Source organism: Sinocyclocheilus rhinocerous, unplaced genomic scaffold (genome assembly GCF_001515625.1).
Source record: "Sinocyclocheilus rhinocerous isolate Xijiao unplaced genomic scaffold, SAMN03320098_v1.1 scaffold1129, whole genome shotgun sequence".
Taxonomy (NCBI): Eukaryota; Metazoa; Chordata; class Actinopteri; order Cypriniformes; family Cyprinidae; genus Sinocyclocheilus; species Sinocyclocheilus rhinocerous.
Window position 1 is genome coordinate 220,545 of NW_015634513.1, and position 16,302 is coordinate 236,846.

The window sequence follows — 16,302 nt, forward strand, 5'->3', positions numbered from 1 at the left end:
TGAGGTCAGAGGTTATTAAGACATAACAATATCATAACTGGATTGGATGGAACTGGTCCAAAGCTGCTTTTTTTTCATTCTGAAATATATGCATTTTATCAGATGGAACACAGTAATAAGATTAGCAAAATCAGCATCAGAGCATCAGCTCAAAAACTGTACAATTGATTTCTTTTCTTTTTTATTGCTGTTCTGTTGACATTTAAAATTATCTCATGACTTGGCAACAGGATTTTAAAGGTTGTGAATGTAATGAGAATTGTTTTTCCGAATATTGTTAATGGAAATGTTACTGAGCTGGAATTAAGTAGAATCAGAATCCTTAAATTTCTTCTGATTTCCTTATCATTATATATGAACAAATAAATTAATTAAATATAAAAAAAAGCCGTCAAACTGATGTCATCAGAGAAGGAACGCCATTCCAGAGCGGAAGTAAATGTTAAGATTTTGATTAAAGATTACGAACACGAAGACAAATTTTGATTTCATGCGGACTTTAAAGCTGGAGAAAAGAGGGGGGAGAGAGAGAGAGAGAGAGAGAGAAAGAGAGAAAGAGAGAGAGAGAGAGAGAGCGAGAGAGAGAGAGAGAGAGAGAGATCAAAGCAGCTAAAGACTTTCATTTCACAAAATTCAATGTTATATTTGACATTTCTGGACCTCTGAGAATTCCAGTAATGCTTTTGCTAGGCTAAATTGCACACTAAGTTACTATTCCTGGGTAATGAGTACAAGATAAACAGAAAAAAAAACAGTCTGTAAAGGCCTAAAGTTGCAAAATACCATAGCAGATTCCAAATGAATCTGAACTTTTCCTTAGGCTGCCACACCGTCAAACTGATGTCATCAGAGAAGGAACGCCATTCCAGAGCGGAAGTAAATGTTAAGATTTTGATTAAAGATTACGAACACGAAGACAAATTTTGATTTCATGCGGACTTTAAAGCTGGAGAAAAGAGGGGGGAGAGAGAGAGAGAGAGAGAGAGAAAGAGAGAAAGAGAGAGAGAGAGAGAGAGAGAGAGCGAGAGAGAGAGAGAGAGAGAGAGATCAAAGCAGCTAAAGACTTTCATTTCACAAAATTCAATGTTATATTTGACATTTCTGGACCTCTGAGAATTCCAGTAATGCTTTTGCTAGGCTAAATTGCACACTAAGTTACTATTCCTGGGTAATGAGTACAAGATAAACAGAAAAAAAAACAGTCTGTAAAGGCCTAAAGTTGCAAAATACCATAGCAGATTCCAAATGAATCTGAACTTTTCCTTAGGCTGCCACAGTATATTCCAACCTCCATTAGTAACATTATAATCTGCTTTCTCCTGCGTTCCACTCTACAAGTCAGGAGATGACGAGAAGCTTAAAAGGTATATGCACATACACAGCTGTTTGATTACTTGGCAGCAAAGTCATCCAACCATCAAGTTGACTTCCTCAGTGAGGCAGGGCTGTGTTTGTAGAGGCAGGAGATAGTGTTCAGACTGGGCAATCTCAATGAGCGATCTGACTGGCCGTGCTTTATAATGATGTCTCTATACAGCACAGATTAATCACTTCACATTAAGAAAGTCTATTTTAAACTAATATTTTAAACTGATATAGTTTAAAATAGAAAACTATTGTTGGAAGTGTATGTATATGCTTATTATAAATAAGCTCATACTGTATATCTCCGTATGTCACGATAAAACTGTGCTCTAATCCAGTCTAACTGCTGTTTTATGTCTGTGATGTCTAATCCTGACATGTGTGTGTGATTTTTAGACACAGTATGGAGACACAGGGCTAATTGGTGTGCCTGTAGTAAATTAGACAGACAGCTAGCACCTCTTAAATAGTGTTTAGCCTGTGAGTGCCATTAAACAGAGGATCTACTCTCATTAACCTACTGGAGACATGGAAGAGAGAGAAAAGGCAAGCATAGACAGAGAGAGAAAGAGAGATGAAAGGATTACAAAGAGAATGGCACTGTATAATCCAGATACAGGATTGCATGACAATTATGTTAATTCAAAAGAAAAAGAGTCTTGTCTTGTCATACCGTCTAATTCTAAAATGCTGCTTTTGTTGCCTAATAAAATAGTGGTACAGTGGGGATTGGGATTTATGGAGCAAGGAAGCAAGGATATAATTGTATTTTAATTGAAGGTATGTCATAATAGCAACACTATGGGCCAGATTTACTAACATCTTGCGCCAGCGCAAACCGTCTTTTGGCGTTAAAATAGTACTGTCAGGATTTACTAAAGACGTGCAGTGAAGAATTAGCACTGAAAAGGCGTGGAAAGTTATTCTTGCGCCTGACCTTATTGAATATGTATTTGTAGGAGTTTCCCTTTCAGACGCAAAATTTATGGGAGAGTATTAAAATGAATCACGCAACGCAATTTACTAACATTTGCACTCGTCAAATTACTGGTATTTGTGCCATTATTTAACGCCCCCCAAAAAAGCACGTCTTAAAGCAGTGGGTAATTTGCACTGCTCTTGGTAGATTGTGCTGGTCATTATGGAAATGATCTGGCTGCGTCTGTGTTCTTTAATGTGCGCATTGTCAGTAAATCACACACAGAATTTCCCCCTCCCATCACACTTTTATGGAATTGCGCTCTATCGCTAATTTGACCTGTTTAGTAAATCTGGCCCTAAGAATTCAAAATGATTTCACTCAATTAACCTGTAGGCTTTTTTTTTTAAGATCTATTTTTTGTAGTTTTTTTGCCTTTTATTGTGATAGGATAGTGTAGAGATGACAGGAAGCAAAGTGGGAGAGAGGGGTGGGAACGGGAAAGATCCTTGAGCCGGGATTCAAACTCGGGACGCCTGTAGCACAATGGCGCTATATTAACCTGTTGGCTTTAATGAAAAGCAAAGATGTCTAAAATGTACATCTAATTCATTGGATTATTGAATAATACCAACCCCATGAATTACTATAAGTATTCTATTTAAGATATAATAAAAACTAATAACGTCATGCACTTTGGGGCCTTCTGTGCCAATGGGGGCCAACTTACCCCAAAGGTCTAATTTCATCTTTTCACTTCAAAATAAAAACTATAATTTCTAAATCTAAGTACATTAAACAAAAACTCACACACTCTCCTCTAAATTAGACTGTGTGCTTGGAATTATGTGATTATTATGATGTTGTGTATTCAAAGGCTGTTCAAATTATTTAGTGCCACTGTTACGTAAGGTCAAAATCCAGTTCTGAGCCTATAACTATATCTGCATGTGGACATTTAGAGGAGAGTATGTGAGTTTGTTTCCACACAGGCAGGCAGGGGTTGTCATCGCCACAGAAACACACAGCTAATGGGGGTTTCAAGGTTGTCACCCACAGTCTCTAAGTTTCTAGACTAAAGACCTTATCACCTCAGAGTTCTACGCTTAACCACAAGACTTTTCCCACTTCTAGGACGCAGGGGCTCACTGAAAGAGGACAGTAGAGAGGAGTGGGGACGTAAAGCATAAAATAGTGAACAAATTGATTTAAGCAGGCAGCTATCAAACTTGTTTTCCACCAAAAATGGATTCACCAAAACCTCTCTCAGACCTAGCCTGTGTTTCCACCAACATGAGAGCCGAACTGTCTACATTTCTGCCTACCCTGTCCAAACAACTTTATTTTATTTTAGATCGACAGGAAAAATGAATGAGCAACGCAGCATAAATAAAGAAATAAAGAACTGAAGAGGTGTCGCATTGACACATTGAATGATTATAATGGGCACAATCCAGTTTTATGCAATCTAGCAGCATTGTTTTACGGCAAAATGAGTTGTTGTTTTGAACACTTTTTGGTGTGGAAAATGACATTACCGTGCACTCCAGTATCAAATGTTAGTTTAGTATTTCCTGGTTCAAGATCAGTATGTGTCACTAAGCCATAAGGTGAAGCCATTTTTTTACGACCCAGAAACCCTTTTTCTGTGGTGGAAATGCACAGAATGCTTATTTCACTTATAGAGCAAATGAAGAGAAAAGAAGAGAAAGAGTGAAAAAAAACTCTCTGCACATTTATTTTCATTGTTCCCTACACTTGTACCCAACTTATTATCTAATTATGAAACCTGATACAAATAAAGATTGACATCAGTTGATTATTATCATATAACAATACACTGTGTACACTGCATGATGTGCAGTTTATCTTAACAGTTTTATTGACATGTTGTTAAATTTGTGAATGTCTGCATGTTAAAGACGATAATTAGACATTGAGAGTTTTGCATGTGTGTGTGTGTATGTGTGTGCATTACTCACCACCTGCATGGCAGAACTGCGTGGCGGGTGGGGCTCAATTAGCAGCTGGCAGGGTGTCTGTCCAAAACTTCTGATTTGAGACTCTACAGCCTGAGAAAGACAGAGAGTCAGGGTTATGGTGGCACTAATGAAGAGATATAGGACTATAAACGTCACCTTGAGACAGTGGCTAACTTGCCCTGGACAATATCAGCTAATACAGACACAAAGTAATGTGTGTGTGTGTGTGTGTGCGCGTTTTTGTGACAAATGAGGACATACATTTGTATAATGACAAGGGTATGACATAGGTATTACAAGGAGAAGGTGACTTTTCAGGACATTACCCCATGTCCCCACTTTTCACAAAAACAAACCTGTGTGTGTGTGTGTGTGTGTGTGTGGGAAAAAGTAAGAAAAGAAAATTGGCGGAAATAATGATCATAATAAAATGGGCAACATAGGAGCTGAATTTATGTGCATTTCTGTGCGTAAGAGTGTATTGAAGCAGAGAAAAGAGTGTGTGCAATGGAGAAAGACTAGACAGAGGTTACATGAACACTTTTAAGTGATGATCCAACAAATCCCTCAATTTGAGTTTTCATTCTATTTATTTACTTCACAGACAGATTGAATTGATTCACAGAAATTTGCTGCTGTTTTAAATCAGAGATGTTAACGACAGAAGGAAGGCTCATGAAACCACAAATAAAGCCAATAAATAAATAGAAAAAAGTGCATTAAAAACACAGTGCCTAATTTTCTACTGACACCAAAACCATTGTTAATTTATTATGAATATTTGATCTCCTGGCCCTACTGCAGTGGTTCTCAACCTTTTTTTCCACTGGGCCGCACTATGGTCCAAGTGCAAGTCTCACGGGCCGCACGCATATCATTTGCATATTACGTCACCAATACAAACCTATAAAAATATTATAGCCTAAATATTATGGTATCTAATCGATTACATTCATTGAAATAATAAATAAATAATTCTACTCACCATTAATAAAACACCTGATGCTGTCGGCAGCTGACCAATTTTGTAAAATTAGTCTCGAAAGGAGTAACTAGGGATGCTCCGATTTGCCTTTTTCACCTCCGATACCTAGGGTTCAGTATTGGCCGATACCGATACCAATCCGATACCAGTGAAGTTTTTTTTTTTTTTTTCCGGAGTAACCCTTTAAGCTATCGTATGGCTTTAGAAGTAACACAGAATAATACGCACATCGGCCCTCTCTGACCGATACCCGATCAGACAAAAAATGGCAGTATCGGAGCCGATACCCGATATGAATATCGGATCGGTGCATCCCTAGTTCTCTCCAGAGATGTTTTGCCACATTTCTGCAATTAAGGATGATTGCTGCGTAGTATGGGTGTTTTAATTTGCCTGAACATCTTCAAGGGAGTGGTGGGGCAAACCGAAAGTTGATGCCGAAAGTCCAGCACTCTCCTACCTTCACTGCTGATACTGCGACTATTCTTGTTTGTATGTGTTCCTTCGCTGGTCTTTTCCACATTTTGTTTTTCTCCCTTAATAACAAATTTGTCCATTCTGATGCTCAATTTTACCAAACTAATGGCTGCTGATGACTATTTGAATTGAATTCTGCCAAAGTGCGTGCTTGTAAGTGTTCGTTAAATGCGTAACGTTAATTACGTGAGTACAGGTCTGCTCATGTCTGAAAATAATATATGAAAAACAAAATTATTTTACATAACAAAAACGTTATAGCTTATATTTGTTTAGTAAATTTTTTAATTAATGTAAAAACTAAAATTTATTGTAAAACTGAAAGTTATTTTTTTAATTGTACTGTTTCAGCATGGTGGGCCGCATTTGAATTCGGGTTGCGAACCACTGCCCTACTGCATCAGTGTATCAAGTATCACTCTGTCGCACTCTGTGGTCAAGTTCAGTTGTGTGTGATGCATGTCAGATAATTTGGAATCTCTGATGGGATTTTCATGAATCAATAGAGAAACTGTCATAATCCCACGCTAAAGAGAGAGAGAGAGGTATGCCAGAAATGTCCCAGCTCTCGTCTGACTACACTTGCTCTAACTGTATTCATGAAAGTATCAGGAAGTCAGGAGGCTTTCCACGTCCCTCTCATTGTATTTCTTCATTCTTCCACCTCTCTCTTTTTCCACTCCGCTCAGACTGCACTTCTTTACATCAATCCTTTCCGTCTGTTTCTAACTCTTATTCTGCTCTTCATCTCCCTTTCTTCATCCCACTCTCCTGCTTTGATCTGGTTCGGCCCACTCTGCTGGTAACAATAGACTCCACCACACAAACTCTTCTTTATATAGTGTAAATCCACCAGTGATCTCATTAGAGGCATTGATGGAACACAGATGACAGAACTACTGTGTCTGGAAATACCATTCTAAAGAAGTGGGGTTCAGAAGAGGCCACGCAAGGGAAGACACCTCGTTTCAATTATATGATTGGTTGATTTCTACTCAAAAGCAATGGAATTGGTCTGTGTGGCATCAATTCTTCATTTCTTGACCAAGTCTTTAGTGTTTGGCAAAACCACATTGCGTCACCTATTCAGTATGAGATGTTTTTCAGTCAGATCACTATTTGTGTGTACGGCATTTACTTCAATAGTTCAGTAGTTTCACAGACCTTAGTAAGAGTAGATAGCATATTTAATTTGGGGAACAAAAACAAGTATGTGAGGGATAAAGGTACAGCCCATTCATACTGTTGTGCACAAAAGTGTTAACTGTTCAGGCAATGAACATACAGTGGGGTCCAAAAGTCTACACTAGAGATAATCAGGGATCAGGGAAAAATCTAAACAAGGCAAATAAAATAAAATCAAAGAAATTCAAATAAAGTAAAAAAATAAAATCAAAAATCAAAATCAAATCAAATAAAAATAAATAAAATGTGAATTAACATCACAACACACATACATCCACTAAATCCCATAAGACACTTTTTGGAATATTGTGAAATTGTGCTGGTTAACATGTATTATCAGATTTTGCTCATAACTATAGAGTTCATAGACTTTGAGTGCTGCTCAAAGCAAAAGGTGTACTTACCAAATAATGAGACATCCTGAAACATGTGCTAATTCTTCAGATCTTTTTATTTAAAACTTTTTATTCCAATTGTTTTTCTGATAATATAATTGAATAAAAAAAATACATTTAAAATATCACTTACTGTCTCAAACTTTCGGACCCTACTACATACCTTTCCAAAACAAATGCCCCTTTTGAAAATGTATCTTTGAAAATGCATGGACCTTAACACAGTACAACTCATTCATTCATTCATACATACAACTTTACGTAAAATTAAATAATTATATACATATTTATCCACTCCATTCAATCCCAAACATTGTTTCACAAACATACACCAAGATCTCAAACAGATCGTCTTGTTTTATGGAATGCTGTGTCCAGTTCACTAATGTGATTCAGCAATGTGGCACACGATTTGGCATCGCAAACAGGATGAAGGTCGAGCGTGTCACATTGGGACGGTTTGTTTAAGCTAATATGTGGATGCGTCTTGCCCAGGCACCTGACCCATCTTCATTAAATCCTCTCCTGACATTTACTGCCACAGTAGAATGAGGCAGTTCTCAGGTCAGAGCGTCCAGCCAATGAGGAGAGAAGGTTATATGGGTGCTAGCCATGCTAGAGGGGCCAATCTCTTTAGGAGCACTAGTGCGTATCTGATGAGGTCTCTTTACATTCTACACATTTAAATGATGGAAATACCCCGTATGCATGCACACACACGTATACACACACAGTCATGCTCCATGAGTCACCTGATTTACTCTAACCCTTGACAAGGCAATTTAGCTGTACAACAAGCTGTGACCAAATTTTTTTATTTTGCATAATGAGGTCTCTATGAACACTTAGAAGAGGTTTTGGGGGAAGGGTTTCTCTTTAAATGTAAGCCTTTTAAAGGTCAGATTAGTATCGGACTTGAGTAAAAGTGGGCTTGATTGGAGGAAAGGACTGTGTGTATGTGTGTGCGTGTTTATTTCATGTGCAAAGGGAACCCTTTGTGCCTGTCATGTTCTTTTTTTTGTGGTGGCAGGGCAAAGACAGGAAGTAATCATCGTCTGAGTAAACATGGCCCAGTCTCCTGAGTGACCCTAATCTGCCATGAGACATTCCACACTCCCCATACTCTACACGCACACACACGTGAGCACACTGGGTTCTACATACATAGAGACACAATTATACACACGGCTTGCCATAAAAAAAACCAAACTCAGCTGCTCAGACTGACAAATCCCAGTCCTGCCCAAACCAGGCCTGATATGCAAGATGCAAAACTAAAACTAGAACCAGAACCAAGCAGTTGGTTTCCACACAACCCCATCTGAGAAGATCCAGAGCTGCAGCCATCCCTGCTGTTTCCAGACAAACATACATGCTCTTCTAAGAGCCACGCTAAACTACACCCTACTCGTTTATTTTTCTAATTTAACTCTACAAGCTGGGCCGTGATGCACAGTCGGGGTCCAAAACTGACTTTTTGCCACACCTTCCAACAGTGACTGAATTGAGAAAATATATCAGCCATACATGTTTTTTTGTGGCCATGAAACAGTATTTTGGATTTTTGTTTTCATCATTGGTCATTATGGCAATGTGATTATTTAGATGTATTTTTTTCTTGCATAATATTGTCAAATGGTACATTAGCTATGTTCAGAATTCAAGTGAAATTGTCCCAAATCAGATTTTTTTATTTTTTTTTGCTCATATGTGACACATATCTGTTTTTTCATAACTGTGTGAACAGTATAAACCAAATGGAATATGATATTTTCAGTTATTTTTTGGGACACTTCCATATGTATCCCTAAACAAGATACTGTACAGGTCCGGCTTTTTGCAATGTGACCTCAGTCAGAACAGTCATATCAGAATCCATGACTGCAGATTAACATTCGTCATAACTCTGTGCTGACTCCAAAGATTTTTACAGACCATTAGTTCTTTGCTACAAGCAAAACTTGAGGGATCGTATTGCAATTAATATAACATTTTGCTTTCTTTCTCCTCATCCTTATCCCCCTAATCACCTGCTCACAAACTCGTACCTGAACTTTGTACATGATATAACTTACAATAATGAAAATTCATGTCATTTCAATGTCTGACTGACTTCCACAGAACACAAAATGTGAAATTTTCACTTTTAATTCATTATATGCTGGAAATCTTATAAAAGTAAGTTCACGAGAGATGTAACAATGTCCAATTTGTGAACAAACTGCTCTTTTGAATGACATCTCAATGAATCTGTTGAGTGATTCGTTCAAGAACTGGACTGTTTGATTTCTCAAGCAACTTCACAAGGCAATAATGGGATGCAATAATTTGGAAGCAATTGTAAAAAGCCAACTGGAGGGGAAGATTTTCATGGAATAATGACATAAATTTCACCTTGTTCATCACACACAGCATTTTTTTCCCCTTTTGCTGCGTTCCATCTAAGAAAATATTTTTCGGCAAAAAAAAATAAAAATACTAGTGCTTGACAAGTGTTAATTTTGGACGCTGCATGAGGTGCAGCTGAGACTATGATGTATTCAAGGTACTGTAAGAGGAAAAGAAATGTGACAGACCTAAAAATATTGCACAAAAAAATTATGCATACTCAACATTCAAGGACTGTGTGGCTCACCAGTGCTGATCTGATATGCATTCTCTCTCATTTTTTCTCTTATGCCTTAGATCCTTTTAAACATTTTTTTTTCAAGCATGTTTATTACAGTTTGATTGCAGACATGGCCATGTGAATTTATTGATCACCTAATGGCCTGTGAACGGTGAAGTGGCAGTCAGGCGTGAGGAATCCCATTTTTACCTCTTCTTATTAAACAGGAAGTGTGCAGGGTAATGGGCTGAACTAAGGAGATGACTGGAGCAGATAGGCAATGAATCTGCATCAGATAGAGGGATGAAGAAATAGATAGCGGATTAAGGGAAAAAGGGAGAAAGATGGACAGTATGAATGGCGAAGGATACACACAGTCATGCTCCATGAGTCACCTGATTTACTCTAACCCTTGACAAGGCAATTTAGCTGTACAACAAGCTGTGACCAAATTTTTTTATTTTGCATAATGAGGTCTCTATGAACACTTAGAAGAGGTTTTGGGGGAAGGGTTTCTCTTTAAATGTAAGCCTTTTAAAGGTCAGATTAGTATCGGACTTGAGTAAAAGTGGGCTTGATTGGAGGAAAGGACTGTGTGTATGTGTGTGCGTGTTTATTTCATGTGCAAAGGGAACCCTTTGTGCCTGTCATGTTCTTTTTTGTGGTGGCAGGGCAAAGACAGGAAGTAATCATCGTCTGAGTAAACATGGCCCAGTCTCCTGAGTGACCCTAATCTGCCATGAGACATTCCACACTCCCCATACTCTACACGCACACACACGTGAGCACACTGGGTTCTACATACATAGAGACACAATTATACACACGGCTTGCCATAAAAAAAACCAAACTCAGCTGCTCAGACTGACAAATCCCAGTCCTGCCCAAACCAGGCCTGATATGCAAGATGCAAAACTAAAACTAGAACCAGAACCAAGCAGTTGGTTTCCACACAACCCCATCTGAGAAGATCCAGAGCTGCAGCCATCCCTGCTGTTTCCAGACAAACATACATGCTCTTCTAAGAGCCACGCTAAACTACACCCTACTCGTTTATTTTTCTAATTTAACTCTACAAGCTGGGCCGTGATGCACAGTCGGGGTCCAAAACTGACTTTTTGCCACACCTTCCAACAGTGACTGAATTGAGAAAATATATCAGCCATACATGTTTTTTTGTGGCCATGAAACAGTATTTTGGATTTTTGTTTTCATCATTGGTCATTATGGCAATGTGATTATTTAGATGTATTTTTTTCTTGCATAATATTGTCAAATGGTACATTAGCTATGTTCAGAATTCAAGTGAAATTGTCCCAAATCAGATTTTTTTATTTTTTTTTGCTCATATGTGACACATATCTGTTTTTTCATAACTGTGTGAACAGTATAAACCAAATGGAATATGATATTTTCAGTTATTTTTTGGGACACTTCCATATGTATCCCTAAACAAGATACTGTACAGGTCCGGCTTTTTGCAATGTGACCTCAGTCAGAACAGTCATATCAGAATCCATGACTGCAGATTAACATTCGTCATAACTCTGTGCTGACTCCAAAGATTTTTACAGACCATTAGTTCTTTGCTACAAGCAAAACTTGAGGGATCGTATTGCAATTAATATAACATTTTGCTTTCTTTCTCCTCATCCTTATCCCCCTAATCACCTGCTCACAAACTCGTACCTGAACTTTGTACATGATATAACTTACAATAATGAAAATTCATGTCATTTCAATGTCTGACTGACTTCCACAGAACACAAAATGTGAAATTTTCACTTTTAATTCATTATATGCTGGAAATCTTATAAAAGTAAGTTCACGAGAGATGTAACAATGTCCAATTTGTGAACAAACTGCTCTTTTGAATGACATCTCAATGAATCTGTTGAGTGATTCGTTCAAGAACTGGACTGTTTGATTTCTCAAGCAACTTCACAAGGCAATAATGGGATGCAATAATTTGGAAGCAATTGTAAAAAGCCAACTGGAGGGGAAGATTTTCATGGAATAATGACATAAATTTCACCTTGTTCATCACACACAGCATTTTTTTCCCCTTTTGCTGCGTTCCATCTAAGAAAATATTTTTCGGCAAAAAAAAATAAAAATACTAGTGCTTGACAAGTGTTAATTTTGGACGCTGCATGAGGTGCAGCTGAGACTATGATGTATTCAAGGTACTGTAAGAGGAAAAGAAATGTGACAGACCTAAAAATATTGCACAAAAAAATTATGCATACTCAACATTCAAGGACTGTGTGGCTCACCAGTGCTGATCTGATATGCATTCTCTCTCATTTTTTCTCTTATGCCTTAGATCCTTTTAAACATTTTTTTTTCAAGCATGTTTATTACAGTTTGATTGCAGACATGGCCATGTGAATTTATTGATCACCTAATGGCCTGTGAACGGTGAAGTGGCAGTCAGGCGTGAGGAATCCCATTTTTACCTCTTCTTATTAAACAGGAAGTGTGCAGGGTAATGGGCTGAACTAAGGAGATGACTGGAGCAGATAGGCAATGAATCTGCATCAGATAGAGGGATGAAGAAATAGATAGCGGATTAAGGGAAAAAGGGAGAAAGATGGACAGTATGAATGGCGAAGGATGAACAGATTAAAGATAGGAAGCATGCAGTAAAGGAAGGAAAGAGCTATAAAGGGATAGCAAGAACACCTAGATGGGAATAAGGTGAGCCGAGCCATTAATCAGCTTCAGTCACTGAGCATGAAGGGCAGGAAGACTGGAACCACTCCGACACCAGCGATTGCCCCAGTGCACACATTCACACACACACAACTGCTTCACTGGAGGAAAAAAATGGCACTGTGTGACCTCTGCAGAAGACATGCTATGCAAAGCATAGGTTGTGTAAAATTTGAGTGTGGATATGTACAGTTGATCCCGAGGTACAGTTAGCTTGTATAATTCACTACCTGAAGCTTCCTATTGGTGCCCTGGGATAAAGCTGTAAGCTGTATCTGCTGTCAAGGATCAGTTTCTCCAAACACATTTGAAATCTTAGCTGCAATTGTTGTACTTATTGACTTATTTATTCAACAAACAATGCAAACTATTGAATAAGATAATTAAAAATGTCATTTTGGTAGCATTAAAAACTATTTGGTAAGTACTAAATATTTAAAAAACACAAACAAACATGCACACACACATAAGCATGCTCTTGAGTACATTAAAAATAACAAAAATAGCTTTTAGACTGTTGTTTTGTATAGGAAAGATCTAAATGTGAACCTCACTGACAGTTTTACCCTGCAGTTGGTTCAACTTCCAAAATTTGATGAATGAAAATCCAAATCTTATCTGAAATGGTTACTATTTATCTATTAAATAAACAGTGTAATTTATAGATTTTAAAAGTTATTATGGTAGCATTAAATATAAGTTTGTTGGTATTAAGCATCTTTAAACACACACATGCTTGCCTTCTCTTAAGATGATTAAAAGTAACAAAAATCTGTCCTCATTTGTAAGTCACTTTGGATAAAAGCGTCTGCTAAATGACTAAATGTACATGTAAATAAGTGTTGCTTTGTATAGGACACTACAATTCCACATTACTGTTACATATTTCACAGCTTGTCGCAGCAATTGGTTCACCTTTCACCTATGACATCATACAGTACTTAATTTGATTAATTAAATTGGGGCTGTGAGGGACGAAAGTCCAGTGCGTTGAATGTTGGACTTTCACAACAGTGGAAACGCTTGTGTGTTGATCTTTTAGCTGACCAAACAACTATAACACATCCGCTGGAAATTTGGGCAAAAATGTTTCACTACCTGAACGATCAACACCAAAGCATTCAATGGTACAAAAACAGCTGCACTTCCATCTCTTACATCATTACGTTTTGATTTGTGTCCTATTAAATATGCCATCTACTCGGACTAAAGTCTCTATATATCAAGGGCTTGATGCAATCTGGCTCATAGTCCTGTTAGGCTCGCATCCAGGACAATAATGTAAGGAACAACCAAATAACAATGTCTTTAAATAATGGATTACAGACCACCATGCCAGGTTCGGTAACACCGACATCCTATTCGTCTGGGATGATGTAAAGCAGATAGTTGTCACGGTCAAGGTGTGTGGAGGCAGGCAGGATGACGAGGACGACAAGGATTCAAATAAGGATATTTAAAGGGGTCATATGATGCGATTTCATTTTTTCCTTTCTCTTTGGAGTGTTACAAGCTCTTGGTGCATAAAGAAGATCTGTAAAGTTGCAAAGACTAAAGTCTCAAATCCAAAGAGATATTCTTTATAAATCTTGAATGGTAAATGTTCTTTATGCCAGCACTAGATGCTACTGTATGTGTACTGTCCTCTACAGTCGCTGCCGGTGTGAACAGGGCTTCTCACATTAATTCAAGACTGCAATTCACGACTGAAGCAAAAAATAATTCAAAAATAGTACAGGAAATATGCCAAATATTTATTACAGTATTCTGGTGAGAGAATGCAGATGTTCAACAACTGTTATCTATAATGAAAGTCATTTAGTTAGTGTAATAAAAAAAAAAAATTAATTAACCAGTTTTGAATAAGAACTGGTTCTCGGTTCCCAAAGCTACTATTTGTGTCTCAGATCTCAGATCAGATCAGATCTTTCCCTCAGCGAAAGGCAGTACCTGGACCTGTTTGAAGGACATCTGTAGCTGTCAGTGGGACAGTTAGTGAGCTAGCTCTGCTTGAACTGGTTTGTGCTTCTGTGTGGCAGCTCCCAGAGAGAAAGGGATGAATAATAAATGAGTTTGGGATAGAGAGAGAAAAAGAAGGAAACACAGAAAGAGAGATTCCTATTGAGTCTGTAGTTTGTCTTCAGGGTTCACAGTAACAGCTGAACAAATGTTTTGTAAGTGTCTGCTGAAGCTCAAACCTGTTTACAATAGCTCTGTTCCAAAAACCTAGTGTGCTGCTTCTCTGCTTACTGACAACACGGGCAGCATATTATATCTTATCATTTTTTATTTTTATTTTTTTATTTTTTATTTTTTCCAATATTGAATGAAATACAAGTTTGGGTTTTTATGGAGGTCATTATGCATTCTATGATTGCCATTTCTGCAAAGGACACACTTGAAATTGCCGTAGAATTTAGCCAAAAAGTATAACAGGAGATAAAACCATTAAGCCTACTTTTCATCTTTGTGAAAGAAATCACTACCTGTCTGAAGTTTGAAATAATCTTAGATTTTTTTTTTTTCATGTTTGAAAGAAGTCTCTTACTGAATTTATTTGATCAAAAATACTGTAAAAATGAAATATTGAAATATTTTAAAATGTATTACAATTTATCTGTTTTCTGTTTTTATATTTTAAAATGTAATTCATTATTTTATTTAGCAAGCATGCACTTACTGACAACACGGGCAGCATATTATATCTTATCATTTTTTTATTTTATTTTTTTATTTTTTTATTTTCCAATATTGAATGAAATACAAGTTTGGGTTTTTATGGAGGTCATTATGCATTCTATGATTGCCATTTCTGCAAAGGACACACTTGAAATTGCCGTAGAATTTAGCCAAAAAGTATAACAGGAGATAAAACCATTAAGCCTACTTTTCATCTTTGTGAAAGAAATCACTACCTGTCTGAAGTTTGAAATAATCTTAGATTTTTTTTTTTTCATGTTTGAAAGAAGTCTCTTACTGAATTTATTTGATCAAAAATACTGTAAAAATGAAATATTGAAATATTTTAAAATGTATTACAATTTATCTGTTTTCTGTTTTTATATTTTAAAATGTAATTCATTATTTTATTTAGCAAGCATGCATTAAACTGATCAAAATGAACAGTAAAACACATTTATAATATTATAAAATATTTATATCTTTTATAATATATATATATATTTTCAAATATAAATGTTGTTATTTTGAACTTTCTATTCATCAAAAAAAACCTGAAAAGAGTATCACATTCCACATAAAAATATCCAGCAGCAAAAGCTATTTTTAATATTGTTAATAATAAGAATCATTCTTGATAATTGAGTACCAATAATAATGATTAATAATTGAGCACCAAATCAGCATATTAAAATGATTTTTGGTAGGACCATGTGTAGGGGTGCTCCGATTGATCGGCTACCGATCACTATCGGCCGATAATCGCTTTGGGATGATTGAATGGCGGTCTCTAAAAAGGTCGATCTCAAAAAAATGATCTCAAGCTGATGACGCTGCAGTGAGAGGTTTGGCATGACATGCAGCGACACCGTCTCAGTCTCTGTCCGGCGCGGGTGAAATAATTATAATATTTCTTCATTAAATAACTTATAAAGTAATTTGAAAACCTTGTGTGAGACGTAATTTCAAAAACCGCGTGAGTGAATCACTCT

At 37.0% G+C, this 16,302-nt stretch overlaps 1 protein-coding gene across 1 annotated transcript in view; it reads right to left on the reverse strand.

Moving 5' to 3' along the window:
- Positions 1-16,302, reverse strand: part of lrba (LPS-responsive vesicle trafficking, beach and anchor containing) — a 316,503-nt gene that overhangs the window by 18,744 nt on the left and 281,457 nt on the right. The window contains exon 49 of the mRNA XM_016559864.1: positions 4,267-4,356. Coding sequence (XP_016415350.1) covers positions 4,267-4,356 — 90 coding nt within the window. The remainder of the gene's footprint in view (positions 1-4,266; positions 4,357-16,302) is intronic.